This window comes from Ziziphus jujuba, chromosome 1 (assembly GCF_031755915.1).
Source record: "Ziziphus jujuba cultivar Dongzao chromosome 1, ASM3175591v1".
NCBI lineage: Eukaryota > Viridiplantae > Streptophyta > Magnoliopsida > Rosales > Rhamnaceae > Ziziphus > Ziziphus jujuba.
In genome coordinates, this window is record NC_083379.1 from 40425766 (window position 1) to 40446983 (window position 21218).

General features: G+C 33.8%; 3 protein-coding genes across 6 annotated transcripts; 2 read left to right on the forward strand and 1 right to left on the reverse strand.

Annotated features, from left to right (window-relative positions):
* Window positions 1-318: 318 nt before the first annotated feature.
* Window positions 319-4811, reverse strand: LOC107434101 (nudix hydrolase 10). Its single transcript, XM_048462021.2, has 9 exons — window positions 4793-4811; window positions 4015-4208; window positions 3831-3896; window positions 3273-3410; window positions 2604-2681; window positions 2457-2507; window positions 2321-2355; window positions 1788-1896; window positions 319-632 (listed from the first exon to the last, which is right to left on the reverse strand). Exons 1-9 carry the CDS (start codon window positions 4794-4796, stop codon window positions 426-428), a joined length of 882 nt encoding a protein of 293 aa, XP_048317978.2. The 5' UTR covers window positions 4797-4811; the 3' UTR covers window positions 319-425.
* Window positions 4812-7371: 2560 nt separating this feature from the next.
* Window positions 7372-15725, forward strand: LOC107433598 (NAD-dependent protein deacetylase SRT1). 4 transcript variants are annotated; one of them, XM_016044905.4, is made up of 15 exons: window positions 7372-8572; window positions 9400-9593; window positions 9931-9960; window positions 10064-10156; window positions 10694-10813; window positions 11261-11361; window positions 11544-11652; window positions 12056-12135; window positions 12264-12342; window positions 13010-13063; window positions 13164-13260; window positions 13494-13576; window positions 14064-14131; window positions 14504-14606; window positions 15162-15725. In XM_016044905.4, the coding sequence occupies exons 2-15, from the start codon at window positions 9552-9554 to the stop codon at window positions 15462-15464; spliced, it is 1362 nt and encodes a 453-aa protein (XP_015900391.3). In that variant the 5' UTR covers window positions 7372-8572; window positions 9400-9551; the 3' UTR covers window positions 15465-15725. The 4 variants fall into 4 exon arrangements, with proteins under 4 accessions (XP_015900391.3, XP_024932160.3, XP_015900384.3 ...); XM_025076392.3 differs by having other exon boundaries at window positions 7374-8572; window positions 10689-10813; XM_016044898.4 differs by lacking the exon at window positions 9400-9593 and having other exon boundaries at window positions 7381-8572.
* Window positions 15726-18095: 2370 nt separating this feature from the next.
* Window positions 18096-21184, forward strand: LOC107433691 (nuclear transcription factor Y subunit B-9-like). The gene is made up of 2 exons (XM_016045012.4): window positions 18096-18254; window positions 20174-21184. The coding sequence occupies exons 1-2, from the start codon at window positions 18197-18199 to the stop codon at window positions 20857-20859; spliced, it is 744 nt and encodes a 247-aa protein (XP_015900498.2). The 5' UTR covers window positions 18096-18196; the 3' UTR covers window positions 20860-21184.
* Window positions 21185-21218: the final 34 nt, after the last annotated feature.

Sequence of the window (21218 nt, forward strand, 5' to 3'; positions counted from 1 at the left end):
TGATAACATTATTTCTATACTTCCCATGCCTTACCATGTCATTCAGCTAATCGTGTAAAATTTGTCTTTCCCACACATAACCAACCAACAAATAGCAATGATCCATGAAATCCATACCCGCACACAAATAAATACAGTAACATGCATCCCCCTGCCCAACACAGCAAAGCCTAAATGTCTTCAGTCATTTTTTTCATTCATCCTCATTTTCAAAAATTACAAGACAAACTAGTCGTCTGCCACCGTCAATGGAAATCACGGAACTAAACATGACGAAAAGAAAATAGATATGCAAATCATCGATTAAGCATTTCAGCATCGAGAAACTGAGTGCTTATTTATTCAATAATTAATAAAATATAATATTACAGAGGAATCTTATGACTGGTTAGAAGAACTTAGGAATTTCTTCAAATCCTTGTTGTTTAAATAGAAGAACTTAGGAATTTCTTCAAATCCTTGTTGTTTAAATATATATAACTTGTTTTGTCATCAAAGAATGATGTCATAGGGGATGGAGAAAATCCACCATAGTCACTCTTTACCTTTGCTAAACATATGTCCGCAATATATCTGAAGAGATCATGCTTCTGGATGAATGGCTGATTTGCGAATTCCTCAAATGGCATCCACTATGGGCAAAAAGAAAAGCTACCATGTCAAAAGTGTTACTTATTGCAAGGAAAATTAAATACAATTTGTTCAAAATTAAACAAATTGATATGTAAACCATTACAGCAGAAGTAAAAAGACTAGAAATAGTTTATGCCACATGCTGGAAAGTATGGCTGGTAGCGGAAGACCCAAAATGGATCATTTTAGGCTGAAAAGAAAAGAAGAAAAAGGACATCCAATTTCTCACAAGTAAAAAGTCAAAGACATATTATCTCACTTGGCTTCAAAAGTGTGTTGAAACAGTGATTTCAGGGGAAATAGTTCAAAAATCTTCCAATTTATCAACTAAAACTTATTGACAAGGATCTTCCAGTAGACAACAATAAATTAAATGGCCACCAACATGTACCGCGTGTGTAAAACTAGGAATAAAAGTGTCAATTACGCTTCAGCCCAAACAAAAAGTCTTTTATTTTGTTAATTTATTTCCAGGGACAAAATAATTCTTCCTCACCATATGCAAAAACCTGAACTTATCGGACCATTTAATTGGTTTAAAAGCCACAAAAGAGCAGCTAGATTGGAGATATGAGAAGTTTAACGTCAAAATGGAAAAAAGCTAGTCCACAAAAGAAAAAGGAAGCATTAGAAGCACTAGAAATATAGAGATAAGGCAAATTAATCATTGTACAGTGATGCTTCTTTTTACCAACTAAAACTTATTGACAAGGATCTTCTAGTAGACAACAATATATTAAATGGCCACCAACATGTGCCACATGTGTAAAACTAGGAATAAAAGTGCCAATTACGCTTCAACCCAAACAAAAAGTCTTTTATTTTGTTAATTTATTTCCAGGGACAAAATAATTCTTCCTCATCATATGCAAAAACCTGAACTTATCGGACCATTTAATTGGTTTAAAAGCCACAAAAGAGCAACTAGATTGCAGATATAAGAAGTTTAACGTCAAAATGGAAAAAAACTAGTCCACAAAAGAAAAAGGAAGCATTAGAAGCACTAGAAATATAGAGATAAGGCAAATTAATCATTGTACAGTGATGCTTCTTTTTGTAGGCTGTTCCATTCACAAAAATAAGTTTCCACAGAATTATGAACTCTCTTAATGAAAAAGAAAAGGTGTCATAAAACATTCTCAATTAATAAGCACCTGGGCTGCCTCAATTTCCAGATCTTGCTTCTGGATGTCAAATGACAGAGGACGCAGTACACACAGGAAGAATAGATCAGACTTTCCAAAGAATGACTGGTGTGATTGCCTACAAGCAGAAGAAATGAAAGTGACAATGAAGGCATCCAACTAACGTAACCATGAAGTACCAGCATGGCTATACAAAATCCTTGCAAAATTCAAAGGCTTGAGTTCATGAGATATTCAGATCCATTAGAAGAAATAGATCTACATGAATCTAAAGGGCTGGTGAAAAACAATGTAGCCAACTCCTCCACGGTATATTGTGATTAGGATTGCCAAGTAAGCTAACTATAAACTGAGGTGATTTCACGTCACATATTTCAAAATTAACTCAGAAAGTCTAAGATATTGGTCCAAGGTAATGATGCCGGAGGTTTTGGCACAAATTCTGTTCATGTAATGTGACTGCTTTTTAGACCCAATAATTTCACCCTTCATAACCAACTCTCAGATGAAAAAATTAATTCTGAGATAATACAAACTTATACCTGAATGCTAAAATCTCCACGAATTCTGTGTCAATCTGAAAGGAAGAACCAGTAGTAATCATGAAACTGTCAATATGTAAACACAACCAGATGGTATTACAAACTGCAACATATATCAACAAAAATTGATACTTACTCCAGTCTCTTCTTTTACTTCTCTTTTAGCTGCCATAAAAATATCCTCGCCCTGCAGATGGATTGGATAATAACAACTTTTCAGCAAAAAAATAGAAGAAATAAAGTTTTCTATTAACACATATACTACTGGAGCTAAGGTACAAACCTCATCAACAACTCCAGTAGGGATTTTCCATACACCTGTTCCTCGAAATCTGCCACTCTTTTCCTGGACTACAAGCATCTGCCAGAAAGAAATCTAGATCTCTGAACAACCAACATATAATAACAAGGATGATCAATTGAGAATATACCTATATATGTACAGCATCAGCAACACAGAAGAAGATCAATAATAAATCTGAAAACAAATTGAGAAACTTACAACATAATTACTAATTCAGTGTGAATTAGCAAATGCTGGTTTAAGTAAACCATGCTTGAGTTGTAGGCTTTAATTTAAATTACAGAATATTAGACTACAACATCAAGTTAAATTTACAGCAAGCTATAATAGCTCCATGGAGTGAAAATACAACGGCACATTGCTTTCCTATAAGAATAAGCACGTTATTCATCTATATAAAAAGTTTGTCTAAAGATGATAGTGAGAACCATTTCTATTGAGTCATTTTAAGTATCCAGTCAACATCGATAAAGTTCCAGTATTATAAAAACCAAATTTTAAAGAATATAAGACCACTTAAGTTCAATTCCCTGACTTTGCAGAGAATTAAACTGACCATCTATAATGTCTTACATATCCTGCAACTTCCTATTCTATACAATTATCAAGAGGGAATACTTGAATTAATATCAGTTAAAGAGGGATTACCTCCTTTTCATTCTTAAGGACAATGGCCCCAACACCTACTCGATGTGTAGCATTTGCAGGAATAGTATTAGCAGTTGCAGGAATCCAGAAAACAAGCATCAGGTAATGTGGCTCGGCATGATGGTACCAAAATCCTTCCTGCCACCAAAATAGATACAGTTTAAGAAAGCAAATCCATCCTTGCTTTACATGCTCTTATGTGCACATTCACATTCATATGTAGCTAGATTCTTTATTCAAAATCAGTTTTTTTAAGAAAAAAATTAATATCGAGACCAGTCAGCGACCATAAAGCATGTACCGTATGACTATAACCAAAAACTGACAGCAAAATCCGTGGAAAATAAAATATCATATCAACTTTTATAGCGCATATCACATACACCGCATATGCGAATATAAGTAGTTATTTCTATCTAGTAAAATATCCTGCGGTTTCACCAGCTAGTCAGATAACCCCATTGCACCAGTGACTGCATTACACGTGTCATATCCAACATGACAGGAAGCACACAAACAGATACGATTACTGAAAGATTTCATGGTAGAAATAACTACCTTAACAGCAGTTTCAACAAGATTCACAAGTTCAATGGGCAATTTTATCCAAACGCCCTTCTTCCCCTGCATGGTAAATTATAAAAGTTAAAAATGTAAGCATAGAAAAATAATCTAAATGTTCATTAGGTAAAAAACCCCAATTCAAAAAGGAAGTTGCTTTGGAGGGAAGGGGAGAGAGAACCTGTTCCCTCCACTGCCCGATTGAGGCTCTAAGCAAAACCAGAAAGGTCTGAGAGTCCATAGACTCCTTCATCTCCACAATGACTCCTCCATGATCATCATTGATTGCAGGAAGTATTTCAACATGCTGAGTTCCATTTTCACAGACTTGGTCCACTATTGGTGACGAACTCGTAGAATTTGTCATCACTCCAACTGCAAGCAAAATCAAAATTACTAACGAAACACCTCAAAAAAAGGAAAGGAAAAAAAAAAAAAAAAAAAGCGAAAACGTGAAAAATAAACAAAAAAGAATCAAGGATAGCAATCATTGGACAACTTCCTATGGTTTGTAATTATTAGCTCAAGTACTAAACTTTTGTTTCACTATTTTTTAAAAAAAAAAACAAAAAGGAACTGATAAAAGTTACTGTAAACTTATTCAACCCCTTAAAATTTTAAAAAAAACAAAAATCGTTACAACAATTTTAAGGATTTCTTAGGCAACGAAACAAGCTAAGATCTCATTCATTCTTATGCAGAGAAACACAACACCGTGTCTGCAATCTTCTTCCAACAATTAAGAAATTACCGCAAAAAGTTACTGAGCTCAAAAAAAAAGAAAAAAGAAAAAAGAAAAAAAGTAATTCATTCAACAAATAAAAGAAAAAGGAAAATCTCAAAAATCAAAAAGTTCAGAATCCAACACTAAAATCAAGCATGCTTCAAAACAGCAACAATTATAGAACGAGAAGCTCAAATGACAATACAAAAACCAAAACGATAATTAGCGTTATTACTCATTTCAACAACTCAAAATCCGATCCACATCCGCAATTAATGACGAATCTTCAACGGAAATTAAAAAAAAAAAAAAATATATATATATATATATATAGAGAATAACGAAATGAAAAGAGAAATGAACCGAACTCGAAGATTTCAGCTTTCAGAATTTAAGGCGGTCGATAGGAAGCGAAGCGAAACCGAAAAAGAAAAAAGAAAGCACGGAAGCTTTCGTTTTCTCTGTGTTTGTCTCTCTCTCTCTCTCTCTCTCAGTGGCTGTTGGATTCTGAAGGCCCGGGTTCTTGGCCGGTATTTATAATGGCCTTCGGCGGTTCAACCGGGTAAAACAACCCCGCCACAGTGCGTGCTGACGTGGACAAACTACCAGTGGCAATAGCTTTGTCCGCCATCATGTGGGACTCGCTTTTTTTTTTTTTTTTTCACTAGCCGCCCTCTAACTGTGTTTATCCTGAAATTACTCCTATGTCCTCCGTGACCGGGCGGGACGGGGCCAATTTTTCAAATCCCGTCCCCATTCCCGCAGTTTTTTCTTCATCCCGTGGTTTTCTCCAGTTCTTTGGAGCGGCGCAATCCCATTCCCCGCACCACCACCTTCTTTTTCTTTTTTTTTTTTGGGTAATTGGTAAGAACTTCCCAATCCAACCCATTTATTCTTTTGAAAAGTTTATATATAAATGTTTTTTTTTTTTATAAATAAAATACCTAAAATACAAGAAAATATATTATGATCAAAATATATAATCATAATAAAATATCTATTTAAAAAATATAATGCTAAATACATAAATAAAAAAATTTATAAAGATATACATATGAATACCTAGGTAAATTAAAAATATAAAAAATAAATAAATATATATATCGGACCGAATTTGAGACCGGAAGATAATAGCCTTTTTAAAAATACTATACCGCGATTCTCAAATTATGCAGGCCAAATTGTCATTTTCATAATGAAGGGGTAGTTTTTGGGATTTTAAAAAATATTGGAGATCCAATGGTTGGTCGGGTCTTATTAATTGGAGCGGGGACCCCATGGGTCACACCCGAGGCTTGTAGTATTATTGGCGATGATGGTGGTGGTGGTGTAATTCATATCAATGTGGTTATGTTATAAATGAAGCTCCTCATCTGATATGCGTCATCAATGAGGTTAAATCTTGAGTCATTCATGACGTTTGGAATACTACTTAATTTGAATTTTTGAAGTTCAAATTTTATCATCTACTTTTTGATTTTTTTTTTTTGGCACTTGATAATAGGTAGAAATATAATTTTTATGCTGTGATATGTACATAATAAACTATTAATTCATTATTCAAATCGGTAACTTTTTTTTATCATTTTTTTGACTAGTTGTGCAAGTTAGTCCAATCCTAAAATTACACCAAATATATATACATATATATAATTAAAACTATGGATAATAATTATACATTATATTTCCTCTTTCCTTTTTTGTTTCATCCGTTGGAGTATTCAATTATCAAATTTTGTATAATTCTTTTGCATTATGTATCCCCTTCATGCTTTTAATGTGTTTGTGTGTGTCACTGTGAAAAGCATGTGGTTAACAATTATATACCCACAGCCACACACTAGTCATGTTCTGTCACTTTTATTTTTATTTTTATATTGTTTAAATATATGTTCATCGAGAAACAAAATTAGTGCGAGATGGTTGTCATTTTGATCCTAAAGGTAGCTACTCATTTTTCACATGAAAGGCTACTTTTGATACCTATTGATAATAAGGTAAGATATTAAAATCACAAACTAAAGGACATGTTTTTCAAAAAGTCACTGTTATTTACTTTGTTATAACATCACCCACAAAACCATAAGCATGTTTTTGTGTCTCTATGAATATGTATAAAAAATGAGTACACACAACTTTGATATAAATCATAATTCCAAGTTACATACTTATTGTAATTCAAAGCTCTATCTTAGAAACATAAGTTTTGGCAATATCAAGAAAGAGCACAATATGCTGAGGAAGGGTTTGGATCAAATTAAACTCTGAATTTATTCCCAAAAGAGAGACAAATTTGATGGCAACAATAATCAGCAAAATTACGCATTGGAAGTTGGTGATGAATACAAGGGTTTTGAGAGTTGCGTTTATCATTAAGTAATGACACATTGGGACCATATACATTGAAGCCTTAGAAACGTGGACAATTTGTGAGGAAAGGTTTGGTAATGGCGTTGTATAAGGCTGTAAGCCAAACCCATTACTGGTTTCGCAAAGCGTATATGAAAAATCATAATCGGTTGGTAAAATGGGTAAAGATCCTCTCTTTGAAGTCTAACAAAATCTGGTCGACATCCACTTTGTTTCTCAGTTGGAAGCAACAAGGATGAAATAATTAGCTAATTCATGACCATGTCAACGCAGGTCACCTCAGTAATGATGATATACCTATAGATATATAGAGCTATTTTGATTATTATTGTTGATTTATAAGCTTGTTTCCCCCACTTATTTTAATGGTCTTCCACAATCCACACAGTGAAATTTCCGCACTTTCTTTTCATGGTCAAAAAATTTGAATTCTCCATTTGAATAAATTGATGGAAAAAGGAGCAAATTTTTTGCGAAAAAGCCTTTGGAATTTGGAGAAACCGGGAAATTTAAAAGTTTGTGTTGTCTTAACTGACTAAGCAGTCCGATCATCAAGACCCATCTTGAGCACTTAAAAACTTTTGGCCAATTTCCTGTTGGAATAAAAATATTACCTCATCGTTCAAACACATAAAAAATTCCCATTAAAGTCTGAATTTTTAGTACTTAATTCAAGAAGATATGCAGCAGCTTGTTCAGAGACTCTGTTTTCTTTTCTTGGGTCGTCCATGAATTTTTGATTAGAGCATAATTCGATTTAAATCAGATTGAATGAATACGGTGGAAGGGGTGACAGGCAGCTGTAAAGAAATCACAAATGAATGATGGGTGACTCCTATTTCGTGCTTTTTGACTGTCTTCCTAATCGTGCATCATTCAAGGTCCAAATTTATGAGGAAACACACTTTGAAACCCAGCAAGTGCCAGCTCAGAATGTCCAAAATGTAAAAACCAATACTTACAAACTCTTTGCCAAACGCTAATTGTGGGGCTGTACAGCCTTCTTTATATGGTTTTGACAGATAATGGCATGGTTGGAGAGCAAAGATGGATAAAAACAGCATAAATAGAAATGCAATTATAATCAGGAAGATTACAGCTAAAATTACAGCTAAGTGTATCTGTTTTCTTCAATTTCTTGTTTCATTTTTTTGTTGGTTTTAATTTTAACTTTTAAGAGGAAAGGGCCAATGGACAAGCTTCTTGGGAAAACACATTGCGTTTATTTTGAAAATATAATAGATCAAGCATAAAAATATAGGGGGTGTTTGGTAATTTTATGTCAATTTGGAAATTCTTCCCTTGTATGCAGGGAAGGCAAGTGCCTATTTTGGTTTTTGGGGTCTCCTTAAAAGAGGCAAATACTTCTAATAAGCTCTCTGAGCAACAAACAGAGGGAAGAGAAAAAGGAAGAGTCTTGCTCTTCAGCTTCCTTTTAAAGTTTAGAGAGAGAGAGAGAGAGAGAGAGAGAGAGACAGACAGACAGACAGACAGAGTTATAGAGAGATAGAGTGAGGAAGTCGTCGGGGAAGGTAGCGGAGACACCATGTCCTTAGGCTATGCAGAGAAGCTTTCGTACATAGAAGATGTGGGCAAAGTGGGAATGACGGAATATTTCGACCCACCACACGTTTTGCAAGAAAAGGTGGGAACCTCTTTGCCCCTCATTCGCGTTTTGGGTTCCTTGGCGTTGCTTCTGTTTTCCTTGCTTACTTGGTCTTTTGGATAATGATGGTCTTGATCTTCCGGAACTATAATACCCATGTGAACATCATTTAGGTTTTGTGCTTGAATTTGGTGTGATATTCATAGTCGTTGTTCTTTCTGCCACTCTTTCAAGCTGTCGAGATCTGATTTCTGGATTTTCATTAATGTTAACTGTTATTGAATTCAACATGTTTTAACTGATTGATAAGATGAACGTTGAGAACACATTACTGGGTTTTGGCATTTCTTGTTACATTTGACATTAGTGATCATCAACATGCATGTTGTAGATTTATGTGTTTTTTGCTATCATATGTTGACATGAATTGCTATTGAAGGGTTTTGATTGAAAGATCGTTACTTTTTGGGATGTCCAATCCATTTATTCGTGTGTTGAGATTGAGTTTTACTGCAATGTGCATAATAATTTTTCTATATGAAATTATAAGAAAGTAAAAAAGTTATGTGTTATTATGACAAGTATTTGAGACCTATGTAGTTCTTGTTGTTTGGAAGTACATATCTTTCTGCATTGCTGTTTGAATGGTATTAAGGACATACAGAATTCATAAAGACTTTGAAACAATTCTTGAATTTCTGAAAGTTTACTGCTTGTTTCAGTAGTTGTTGAGTAGACTTCAAAGATTCTAAACCATTTGTGGAGTTTATATAAATGCAATTACCTTCTTGCTGTCAGCTTATAATGGAATATTTCTTTTCTTTGCACCTTTTTTAACAAATTTGCTTCATTCCATGCTATATCAGTAAGCTGTCTTAAGATATTCCAGTCATGGCCAAAGAAGTTCAAATGGGTGCACTAGTTAGTGACACTTACTCGACTAAAGAGAGAAGGGGGGAGGGGAGATGTTATGCTTGGACATAATTGGAGTTGAATAACAAAGGGGCTTAAAAGAGCTATGTGTTTGAGTGTAATTCTTTCTCCGCTTAGTTTAAACAAGGTGCATAATGTACAAAATTGTCCATTTGAAATTACATGAAGTTTCTGTGAAAAGTTGACAATTAGGGCTTCAGGCTTCTGTAACCTATTGAGTTACTAAACGTGAATAAGAATACAAATATAATTTCTGAAGCATTATTTTATACAATGTTGAAGGCGTTAGAAAACTGCTATATTTTTGTTAACTGCTAAATTAGTGGATGTTATTCCACATCTCTGTGTTTGTGCTGTGTTTTTCTTCCTCTTTTGAAAAAATTCTTTTGTTTAAGAAATGAGATTATAATATTGTGATTAATAGTTTTGTTGGCCTCATGTGGTTTACTTTGTCATAATGTCAGGTTGAACGTCTTGCCATGTTGTTAAAGAAGGTTTGAACTTGCAACATCTCACTAATCTTTTTAATAGAAATAGATCTTTTTTCTTTGGCTTCCAAAATAACATGCCTCATAACCTTTTTCTTTTTACTTGCAGAGTAAGCATCTAGTAGTGTTTACAGGTGCAGGAATATCAACTTCTTGTGGTATACCAGATTTTCGAGGTCCAAAGGGAATATGGACACTTCAGGTAAGAATCCTGAATTTATCAACCTCATGAAATTAACGAGTTACATCTGAATTTTAAGAAGCACATATATTTCCTTACTGAAAACAATTAAGTGTAGAATGAATCATTCAATCAAATGAAAACTACTATTGGACTGAAATTGAAGATCTTACTTACCTTCAATATGAATTTATGACCATTCCATGATAATGATAAGTAGGGGGGTAAAAAAGGGATCTTTGCCTAATTGTCATAATCTGCATAGGCTATTGATTTAGCCCTGTTGGTACGGCCTGGAGGCCTCCACCAAGGATTTGTCCAGCTTGTAAGTGGGTTAAACTATTTGAGCATCTTTGGGTGGAAGCAATAAATTTTGGATCTTGGAAGTAGGGTTATCTTGCATGAGATTCTTTCGCATTTATTATAGTGAGAGGGAAAAAAGGAGACAGACACAGTTATCATGTTTTATTCATCTTCTTTGCTCAAGTTATAAGCTTAAGAATCGTGTGTCTTTGGATAGTTTTAATGGTTCTTCTAATTCTCATTTTATTAGTGCAGCGTGAAGGTAAGGCCTTGCCTGAAGCATCACTGCCATTTCATCGTGCAATGCCAAGCTTGACTCACATGGCTTTGGTTGAACTGGAGAGGGCTGGTATACTGAAGTTTGTTATTAGCCAGGTAATTTGCATTTTTTCATTCTTTGAAAATTCCATCAAAATTCTTTAGCATTTTTGGGGATGATTGCTTAATCTAGTTGCTGTTGCTTATTCCACTCCAAGGTTTTTCCCACTTTTGATGCTAGTTAGCATGAGATATATATATATATATATATATATTTTGGTTTGCCTTTCCTTATACGGCTCCAAAGGGAAGAGCTTATGAGAACAGAGCTTCATGAAGTGTTGTTGCTCCTGAGACATGCGCAGGATTGTATTGAGTGGTGATAGTTTTTGGCATCTGGTGTTTTACTTAGTTTGCATGATGTTCTGTTCTTTTCAGTCATGCTATGTGCAAGACAATTCCCATTGGAATTAACTTTTGCTGTGTTCTTTATGATGGTCATTCATTCCTCAAAATAGATCATTTGACCTCACTTTATTCTAACTGCTTATTACTTAATGCTAGAATGTTGATGGCCTCCATCTTCGGTCTGGAATACCAAGGGAGAAACTTGCTGAGTTACATGGGAACTCCTTCATGGAAACCTGCTCTTCTTGTGGGATCGAGTAAGACTTATTGTTTATATCAGCATATCATATTATATTTGTGCACTCAACTTGTGTGTTTCGTTTTATCTGCATGTCAACTCATTTATGTCATATTTTAGTCTATATCATGGCATTGAAGTGCTGTTGCTTGATAACTTATTATATTTTGAAATTTGAAGCCATAATCTAAATTTATGAAGGTATTTGCGGGATTTTGAAGTGGAAACTATAGGATTGAAGGAGACCTCAAGACGCTGTTCTGATAATAAATGTGGGGCGAGACTTAAGGATACTGTTCTTGACTGGGAGGTACTTCTCTTCACTTGCTTCGTTGGTTTGAAGAAGTACCAAATACTTCTAGTAGATAGGTGCTGCCTGATGTCCATGGGGATATTACAAAAAAAAAAAAAAAAAAAAAAAAAAAAAAAAAAAAAAAGAAGAAGAAAAAAAAAGAAAAAAGAAAAAAGAAAAGAATCCGATATTCACCAATATGGCATTTTGAGTTGGTCAAATTATGTCTCACATAGTCAGACAGCAATTAGTAGTTGGGAGATGGAAATAGTTTAATTTATGTCTCAAGCTTCATAAAGAATCAATTTATTTGGAATTTTAAAACGTAATGCTAAGGTAATGGAATGAATGTTCATTCTCTCTCTCTCTCTCTCTCTCTCTCTATATATATATATATATTGATCTATCCATCAATCTGCAGGATGCATTGCCTAAAAAGGAGATGAATCTGGCTGAGAAGCACTGCAGGATGGCTGATGTTGTCTTATGTTTGGGGACAAGGTAATGACAGAGTTTTCCAATTAGCTGTCATACATACACTTTAATTTTCTAACCAGTTGGGTTTGTCAGTGGCCTTTTCTTTGAGATATCAATAGAAGTTTGCCTCCTCAATCAATATTATTCTTCAGTTTGCAGATCACCCCGGCATGCAACCTGCCTCTGAAATCACTTCGTGGTGGGGGAAAGATTGTAATTGTTAACCTTCAGGTACTTTTAACTTTTTTCCTGGTGTATTTACAGTTTGGCCTGATAAAGTATAGGAAATAAGCATAAGCAGACTTTTTTTCCTGGTGGATTTACAGTTTGGCCAGATAAAGTATAGGAAATAAGCATAAGCAGCTCCATTGCATTTAACAAAGACTATATTTTCTGGTGTAAGCAATGAAGTTCTTTAGAAAAATCCAGACAGTTTAAAAGTGCAGCCACATTTCATTTTTATGTAGAATTGATATTTAAGTAGAATTATTCGTTCTTTTTCATGTGGATCTAAAATATTGCTCCCATTAAATGTTAATGTTACATGAAAATCAGCATTTTAATATGTCACCAACACCTCAGCTCAGCTTGAGGTATAATAAGGGATATTTTAGTATTTTACATTAATTTTTTGTAAGATTCCTTTAGGTATCTTATTGGATTTTGTGGTTGTAACTTTTTGTTTTTGGATCTATTCCTCTTATTCCAAGCGAAGCAAAGTGTAAAATGAATACACTTGAAGTGAGACATATTTTGCTACCTTTATGATGCTATTATTGTAAGATGCAGTTGTGTCTTTCGTCTAAGCATGGGTTGAATTTGGATTGCCACTCTCACTGTTGTGCTGCTTACATATGTACCGCCCACATTTTACATCTGTTAATGTTTAAATTCACAGAAAACTCCAAAGGACAAGAAAGCAAGTTTGGTGATCCATGGGCTTGTAGATAAGGTATTATGCTTTTATCTTAGACTGCAGAGAAAATCTTTAATCTCTTCAATTTTTTTTTTTTGGTCTTGTTCTCTATATCAACTATTAATTTCAACAACAGGTTATTTTAGGTGCAATGGACGTGCTTAATATGCAGATCCCTCCATTTGTCAGGATTGATCTTTTTCAGATCATTCTAACTGAAGCCTTGAGTATAGGTAATTTGGATTCACACTTACTATGTTTTCCTCTTTCAATCATATTGTGGAGGACAGGCTTGTTATATATGTGATAATTACAGAGGTTCTGATATATAAGCTTTGCTATATGGCTATATGTAACACACATGGTGTTTATTCAACGGATTCTAGAAGTTACCGAATTGTCTATTAGTGTTATATAAGGCTTTGGTTTATAGCTTTCTCACATAGTCCATTTACTTGTATTACAGATAAGAAGTACGTGAACTGGACCCTCCGGGTTGCAAGTGTACATGGACAGAAAGCTCCATTGCCATTCATTAAATCCGTTGAGGTAAATTTACTTTAAGAAATGCTAGTTTTCCTTAAGCTGCAATAACGTGTGCCCTACTCGATGCGTTATTTTGAGGCTGCTAAGATCTCCAGCTACCCATTATTGTATCTTGTATCTTATTTAAATTATTTCAGGGCTATGTTCAGGTCATCTTGCTAACAAGCAATAGATTTTCCTTTTTGGGTGATTCATATATCTTTTCACAAACAAACCAAATAAACTGTAAATTTTGAATGCGTTGACCCTTCCACCAATTTGTTGTTGTAATACTCATCTAATATAATTGAACCACCGTCTAGGAAAGTTCTGACTTTGATTCTAACATGAGGAATGGAAACATGTTTTATCTCTCTTGAAATCTAGGTTGCCAATTACCTAGGGTGGATGTAGCACATTTACACAATAAATCAATTATGCAATCGCTTTGTTGTCATGGAGCCTTGTTCTCCAGTTTAAGGGCTAACCTTCTGTTTTTCTTGCATCTCAGGTCTCCTTCTTAGACTCACAAGACTATAAAGCTGCCATTCTAGATAAAGAACCATTTCAATTGAAAAGGTAACAGTAACCCTATCCCACTCATAAATCTTTTACTATTGCTGGATTTTGCCAAAATTCAACACAGCATTATGTGGGTTCAAATTTCAATTTACAGACATGGTAGGTTATAAGAAATACTTAAAGTTTATTATTAATTGTGAGAAATGTGGTTTGATTTTATGTTAAAAATGCATGCAATCATTAAATAGTGTGTTGAACCAGCCATTTTGATTTAGCAGCGGTTCTTATAATGTATAAACATGATATGAGTGAATTGATATGCAGTTCGACCTTGTTATTACTTGGAAATTTTGCTAGACAAGATATGACGCCTTGTATGCTATCTAACAGTGGTATCTATCTTTTTTTTTAATAATTTATCCGTTCCAGGAGAACCTTACAAACGAAATCATTTGAAATGGTTTTGAAATTCAACTTCAGCGATGGGTGTGGTTGCTCAAGCACAGAAATTAATATCCCTATTGATTTTCAGGTGAGAGGTTGAAACTCTTGTTTCCTCTCTTATTTGGTGTTACCCTATGCATAATAGTTGTATGTGGCATAAGCCTTTATTATTCAGCTTTTTTTTTTTTTTTTGGGCTATGAGTAGAGCTTGTAAATTTTTCACTTTTAATAAGCCATATGTGTTGCCAAAGTTATTTACTTGATTCTAATGTATAAATATGAGGAGCTTGTATGTATATATTTTTGCTCTTCATTTTCGTTTCAGGACAAGTATTTGTTTCTCCTTTGAAAAGAAGAAGGTTTATAATTAATTTGCCTAATCTAGTCAAGGATTCTCAAAGAAGTGTAAACCTACATGGACAATATTTGCATCGAAATACATTATGTTACAGTGACAAATACAGACAGACATGTACACACACACATACTCTATGGAAAAAGATGAGTTTGTACCATATATAATGTCTTTAGCTTTGTCTGAGATTTTCGAGATGGAGTACAAACAGCTGATGGCATCCGGTTGCACTAGATTATTACCTTTTTTGTTATTGAACCTTGACGAAATGATGGCTTATGTCTGCAGGTTCCAGCAGATTGTTTTAGACTTGATAGGGATGCCATATTTCAAAAGCTCAGAGAGACGGCGATTCAAGATTCATGCTGTGGGCAGAATGCAGTTATTGAGAAAAAGACCATCTTGTCTCCAAATAGCGAGGTTACTGTCTATGCCATTATAACCAACATTGTTCGGTATAACAAGACCTCTAAATCCACCGAGGCTGATTCTCTGAGCAACGGGGATGTTAAAAGGCGAATAGACAGAGAAAATGGTACAGAAACATCAAGAAAGAGATCGAAAGGGCGCAAGCGTAAATCCAAATTTTAACAAATGAAAAGGTTGTGCAGTGGGTCTTGTACATATATATGTTACTATTGATTAGAGCTAACCAAGAATTGTAAGATGTAGGGACTGGGTGAATTTTGCTAGAATACCACACTCAGTCCTCCCCCTCGTTATGAAATAGGGAGGTGATGCTGGTTTTCCTAACATAATTTTGTAAGCTAGCTTTTGAAGTTGATGATGTTCCATGGTACTGGCTATTAACTCGTAATCACATCCTTTATGAAGTTCTTATTAGCTGATTTATTCCCCTGTTATGTACTTTACAGTTTATGTTTTAAATGGTGCATCGAGGTATTACTAATAATATATTGTCAATTGCCTCCCACATGATAATATATTTTGTTGCAACCTTTAAGGACATGTTGCATTGAATTTTATAATAGATTTTTGTTTTGGTCTGGAATGCCTTAAAAATAAATTAACTTTTTTGTGTGCATTTTCCATATAAGAAAACAAAACGTGGTGAACCATTTAAAAAGTTTAGTCAAGGTTTTTGTTTAGTTAAGGTTAGGTTGCACCTTTGGTCACATCATATGTATATCATTAAATAATTGAATAAAATGATTAATTACTAGTATTGAAAACGAAATCTGAGATTTTTCGAGCAATCAATAAGTAGAACTATAGAATTCTCCTATAAAAAGATTCACCAAATTAAGCCACTACTTTACCTTTCTTTGTTCAACATGGCGTCCATGCATCAAGGAAGATATAAAGTAAAGTAAAAAAAGATTAACACAAAAAAAAAAAAAAAAAAAAAGGGGGAAGAAAGAAAGAGAAACAAAAGAAAGTCATAAATAGGGTCTATCTAAAACTGAACTTCCTTTCAGACTACATGTTTGTGCAAAATCCAAATGCCTTAACATTTGCAACTAATGCACGATATATAAAAAATATATAAAGGGAGGTAAAGGGAAAGAGAAAAATAAACGAAAGTTAAGGGGATCAATTTACCTAAACAATCATAAATAGGGTTATTAATATAAATTTTTATGAGTTTATGGGTCAGACTTATCAATTGCATAAACCAAACAGCAATATATATCACTAATTGTTACCCAAATACAGATTTTTTTTTTTATTTTGTTTTTTCATTTTTGAAGTGACCCAAAAACAGATATATATATATACATATATATATATATATATATATATAAGCATGAAAAACGACCTAAGAGCTATTGACTAATTAAATTATATAGAGATCTAAATTCTTGTCCAAAACTAAGCTCCCAATAGAATAATTGATCTAATATATAATATAAGATTTTTCTACAAAACAATTCAGCAACAAAGTCAAGATAAAGCTCCCAATAAAATTACAACAAATTAAAGAAATTCGTGCGCCCATATTAAGAATTTATTACTCATGACATATTTTCAATTGTCTTCCACATAGAAAATATATTGTGTTACAAGCCTTAACGATATGTTGCATTAAATTTTACAATAGATTTGTTTTGGCACGACGTACCCTTAAAAATAAACTTTTTGCAAGCATTTTCCAATCAAGAAAATAAAATTTAGTCAACTACATTCGAGTTTAGTTAATATGCAATATTATTGTAGGTATTATCGATACGTAGAAGATCGATATATATAGAATCAGAGATATAACAAATTTGTTGTGACTCATGCTAATAAGTATAAAAAATTGTTAATAAGTATAAAAAATACTACAACTACTTACTAGTTAACGAACTAAAAAAGTTAAAAAGTATCAATATATTATCAATATATATTTTCAATTTGGCTATTATTATTATAAGTACAGAATTTTTTTAAGGTTATAAATTGTGAAAGAATTTTTGCCTTTGAAAGGTAGTGATAATTTTACACCAATTTTTGTAATAAGAAACTTAAATTTGATTTTCCTTTAATTTTCTACAATGTTTTAGATTTATATATCTTTAATGTTAGAAAACTAAAATGAATTCACTAATACACTTCAAACATTAAGAATATTTGTTATGGTTGTTTAAAAAGAAGTAAGAATAAAGAAAAATATATAGTAAATGGAATATAGAGGAAAATAAGAATGAAAAAATATTAGGGGCTAGGATGATAATACTTCAAAATAATTTGAAAAACCTAATTATATATATATATATATATTTATGAAGTTGAATTTTGCTCATTATTGAAAATATAAAACAAAACCATTAACCATATATAAATCATGACATAAATTATAGTCTAATCAACTGTGGAAGTTATATACCAGATCACACCCACCAAATAACCATATAAACTAAAGAAAAATTACCATAAAAAAATAAGTATCATAAAAACAATGTCAATTCCCACAGCAAATTAGTCATTTAAAGTCTTGAGAAAAAGTTAAGGTGTCATTAAAAGAAGACGCATTAGTTACCAAATTATAACAATAAAAATTAAAACCTAAGTTGTTGTTGAAGGCCAACACCTGGAGTACTTGACCGGCCACCTGTTAGTCCCGGTAAAGGCATCCTCGCTTGTCCAATCAAAAGAGGCAGTTTAAAACCGGCAATTCTGGGTTTCTCGTTAAGAACGCCGGTATGCCACTTGGACTTTGCCTCTTGCTGTTCTATAAATTGCCTGAACTAGTCATGTCCAGTGCCCATTCAAGAGACAGCCTCAGAAAACCATTTTCTTTTTTCTTTATATTATTATTATTTAAAAAAAAAAAATCAGAGAAATTTGGAGAGAGAAATATAAAAAAGTGAAAAGAGACTATGGAACGTATGGGTGGCTTCCATCGCTATCGCAAGCATGCAAAATCAAGCTCCACTGGTAAAGTACTCGGAAATGGCATATATATGGAAAAAATTTTAACTTTTTTTTTTTCTTTTTCCTGTTTGATATAAATTATTTGTAATTTTCTTTGTTTCTGCAATGATATATAACGAGTTTTTGTTTGTTTGTTTTTTTTTTTTTTTTTCCTTGATTGATATAGATAAAAAATGAATAAATGGGTATGGGAGTTTTTTTTTTTCTTTTTTTCTTCTCTTGGGTTTATTGATTTGTTGCACTGCATGTGGGTTTTGTTTTCTCCTGAATTAATTTTTCTGAATAATCTCGATGCTTTTTGCTTTTGATCCACACCCTCGTTTTATTTTTATTTTTTGCATGCAAGTGTTTGTAGATATATCTTGTTTCAGATCGCTTGTTTTTCATATTACGGTTCTGTTTCTGTCATTTTTCACCTATATGTATAAGTTTTAGGGTTTTTATTTAGCAGAAATTTCATACACCAAGTTTTAGCACCAGCTAGCAGATGATTTCCGCCATAAAAACGAAGCATATTTTGTCTGCCGTTATTTGACAGAGGAAGTAATATAATATGGACAAAAAAGAAAAGAAAAGAAAAAGAAAAAAAGAAACAAATATATTCACACACACATATATGTATATTTATTTATTTATATATTTATATATTTATATATATACCACCTTTTTGACCTTATCCTATTGATTTAGTTTAAATAGAGTAACGCTTGCTCAAAATGATTCTGGCTTTTTTAGGTCATATTTTTTCTCTGTGTATCGGTTTTTTGGTAGACTATGGAATAAACTTGCCTCTCAATTAATGAATTATATTATATATTTTACTATATTTTTGAAAATTTTTACTGACTTGGCATGCATGCAAGGGTCTATAGAGTCTCAGAAACCTAAAATATATCTATTGGATTAGCGAACCCATATGACTTTTTCCAAAACTTTTACCTGTTTACCGTTGATTCTAAAATATTCCCTTTATCTCTTTTTGTTGGGAAAATTTTTGTTGGTATTATATATATTCGTTACAATATTATCACCGACAATTCAATGAGACCAGTACTCTTGCTACTTCCTTTTACCGTGATTGAAAGATTGGAATTTGAATGTGAGAAAATATTTTCCTACTAAACAAACAATACATAGAGGAATATTATGTGGTTTGTGAGTTTTGGAAATAATACCCAGAGTAGAGAACAAGAAAATAACATGGAGAAGCTGAAAAGGCTTTGACTTAGGTGGGGGCGGGTGGGACACCCAAGAAGAAGAGAAAACAAACAAAACGCAGACGAATCTAAACAGTGGTGGAAATGTTTAGTCTTTAGGTGGGACCCACTTTCTTGCGTGTTGAAAACGAGTCGGTTTTGGCACGTGTCGATGCAAGCGCGTGAAGTGTCAGTCCCCTTCTTTTCGCCTTTGCTTACTTGGCACACCACTACCCGACAAACACAGAGTAAAAAAAAAAAAAATGTTTTTCATTTTTTATAAAAAAGCTTTTTGCCTTTTGACTTTTCCTTTGGACTCTTTCTGTGCCGGTTGCGCGTGAGCGGGTGCTTTCAATCTCCGTTCATTTTGCTTACTTATTATTACCTTTTGATCTAGACATTTATTTATTATTATTATTATTTTTTTTCAGTACCCAATTCATTAAATAATTCCATTTTTATATTGCGGCATATAAGTTACATTAATGTATTATACTTTCAGCATATTGGTTAATGGTTCCGTATAATATTAGTTGGTAAACCAAATATTCGTCATGATGTAAAAATAATTTTATTTTTAATGGGTTTTTATTTTTATTTTTATTTTTATTTATTTTATTTTTCGGGAGGTACATGGTTTTTCTTAGACATTAATGAAGATACCTGTACAGTGCCTTAATTAATATCAATTTCACATAACGATAATATACTGAGTATTTCTCTCAGTATTGGAAGTAGTGCAGACCAACAACACCACCACCGATGACACAACCAAAACCGCCACCGGTGCAGGTGACGGTGCCGGCAACTCCACCACCAACACAACCAACAACCCACAAGAACCAGAACGAGCCCTAGTGTGCATGGTCCGAGAACAAGACCAGTACATGCCAATAGCCAACGTCATACGCATCATGCGCCGCATACTTCCCTCCCATGCAAAAATCTCCGACGACGCCAAGGAAACCATCCAGGAATGCGTCTCCGAGTACATTAGCTTCGTCACCGGCGAAGCCAACGAGCGGTGCCAGCGCGAGCAGCGCAAGACCGTCACCGCCGAAGACATCCTCTGGGCAATGGGGAAGCTCGGCTTCGACGACTACGTGCAGCCGCTCACTCTCTTCCTCAGCCGCTACCGTGACTCCGAGAGCGACCGTACAAGTGTTCGTGTTGAGCCTCCCGCCGCTACTTTTGTGAGGCGCGGTGCTGCTGCTGCTGAATATGGGCCTGTTCAAGTTGGGGTCCATGGGCCTTATGTTCCGGGTTTTCATGTGGGTCATTACCCGAATGTGTTTGATGCTCCGGCTTCTGCAATGGGTGGGTATTATAGGGATGAGTCGGGTGGTGCTGGAACTGGATCTTCTTCTCAGAATGCTATGGCTAATTTTGACCCTTTTGCTCACTTTAAGTGATTTGTTAAAATGAGGGTAAAAATAATACATTAACAAAATGGACAATGACATAACTTTTACAGACCATAGTTAAGACAGTGTTGGGTTGCTGTTTTTTTGTGCATGCAAAGGCTATTATGAGGTTGAGTTAACAAAACAAACCAGCAATTATCTTAAATTTTTTTTTTCTTTTTAAACTTTTTTCTCTGGCCTTTGTTGCTTTTTCATGTTGTTAAGCTTTTTTGCCTTTAGAAACAGTCATGAGGAATTCTGTAAGCCAAAATGGATGAACTAATCAATGTTCAGTTGTCCTTTTGTATTTCATATAACTAGTAATTTCTTCCAACCCTTTTAAGTTTGCAGTTATACTATTTTGGAGA

Excerpts from the sequence above, each read along its gene's own strand:
- LOC107434101 (XM_048462021.2), bottom strand. Across the intron at positions 2,508-2,603 it reads CTACTGGAGTTGTTGATGAG|GGCGAGGATATTTTTATGGC; the intron begins GTTTGTACCTTA and ends ATCCATCTGCAG. Across the intron at positions 2,356-2,456 it reads AAGTAAAAGAAGAGACTGGA|ATTGACACAGAATTCGTGGA; the intron begins GTAAGTATCAAT and ends TCTTCCTTTCAG.
- LOC107433598 (XM_016044898.4), top strand. The coding sequence starts at position 8,474 with ATGTCCTTAGGCTATGCAGAGAAGCTTTCGTACATAGAAGATGTGGGC. Across the intron at positions 10,814-11,260 it reads TGAAGTTTGTTATTAGCCAG|AATGTTGATGGCCTCCATCT; the intron begins GTAATTTGCATT and ends ACTTAATGCTAG. Across the intron at positions 14,607-15,161 it reads ATATCCCTATTGATTTTCAG|GTTCCAGCAGATTGTTTTAG; the intron begins GTGAGAGGTTGA and ends TTATGTCTGCAG.
- LOC107433691 (XM_016045012.4), top strand. The coding sequence starts at position 18,197 with ATGGAACGTATGGGTGGCTTCCATCGCTATCGCAAGCATGCAAAATCA. Across the intron at positions 18,255-20,173 it reads TGCAAAATCAAGCTCCACTG|TATTGGAAGTAGTGCAGACC; the intron begins GTAAAGTACTCG and ends TATTTCTCTCAG.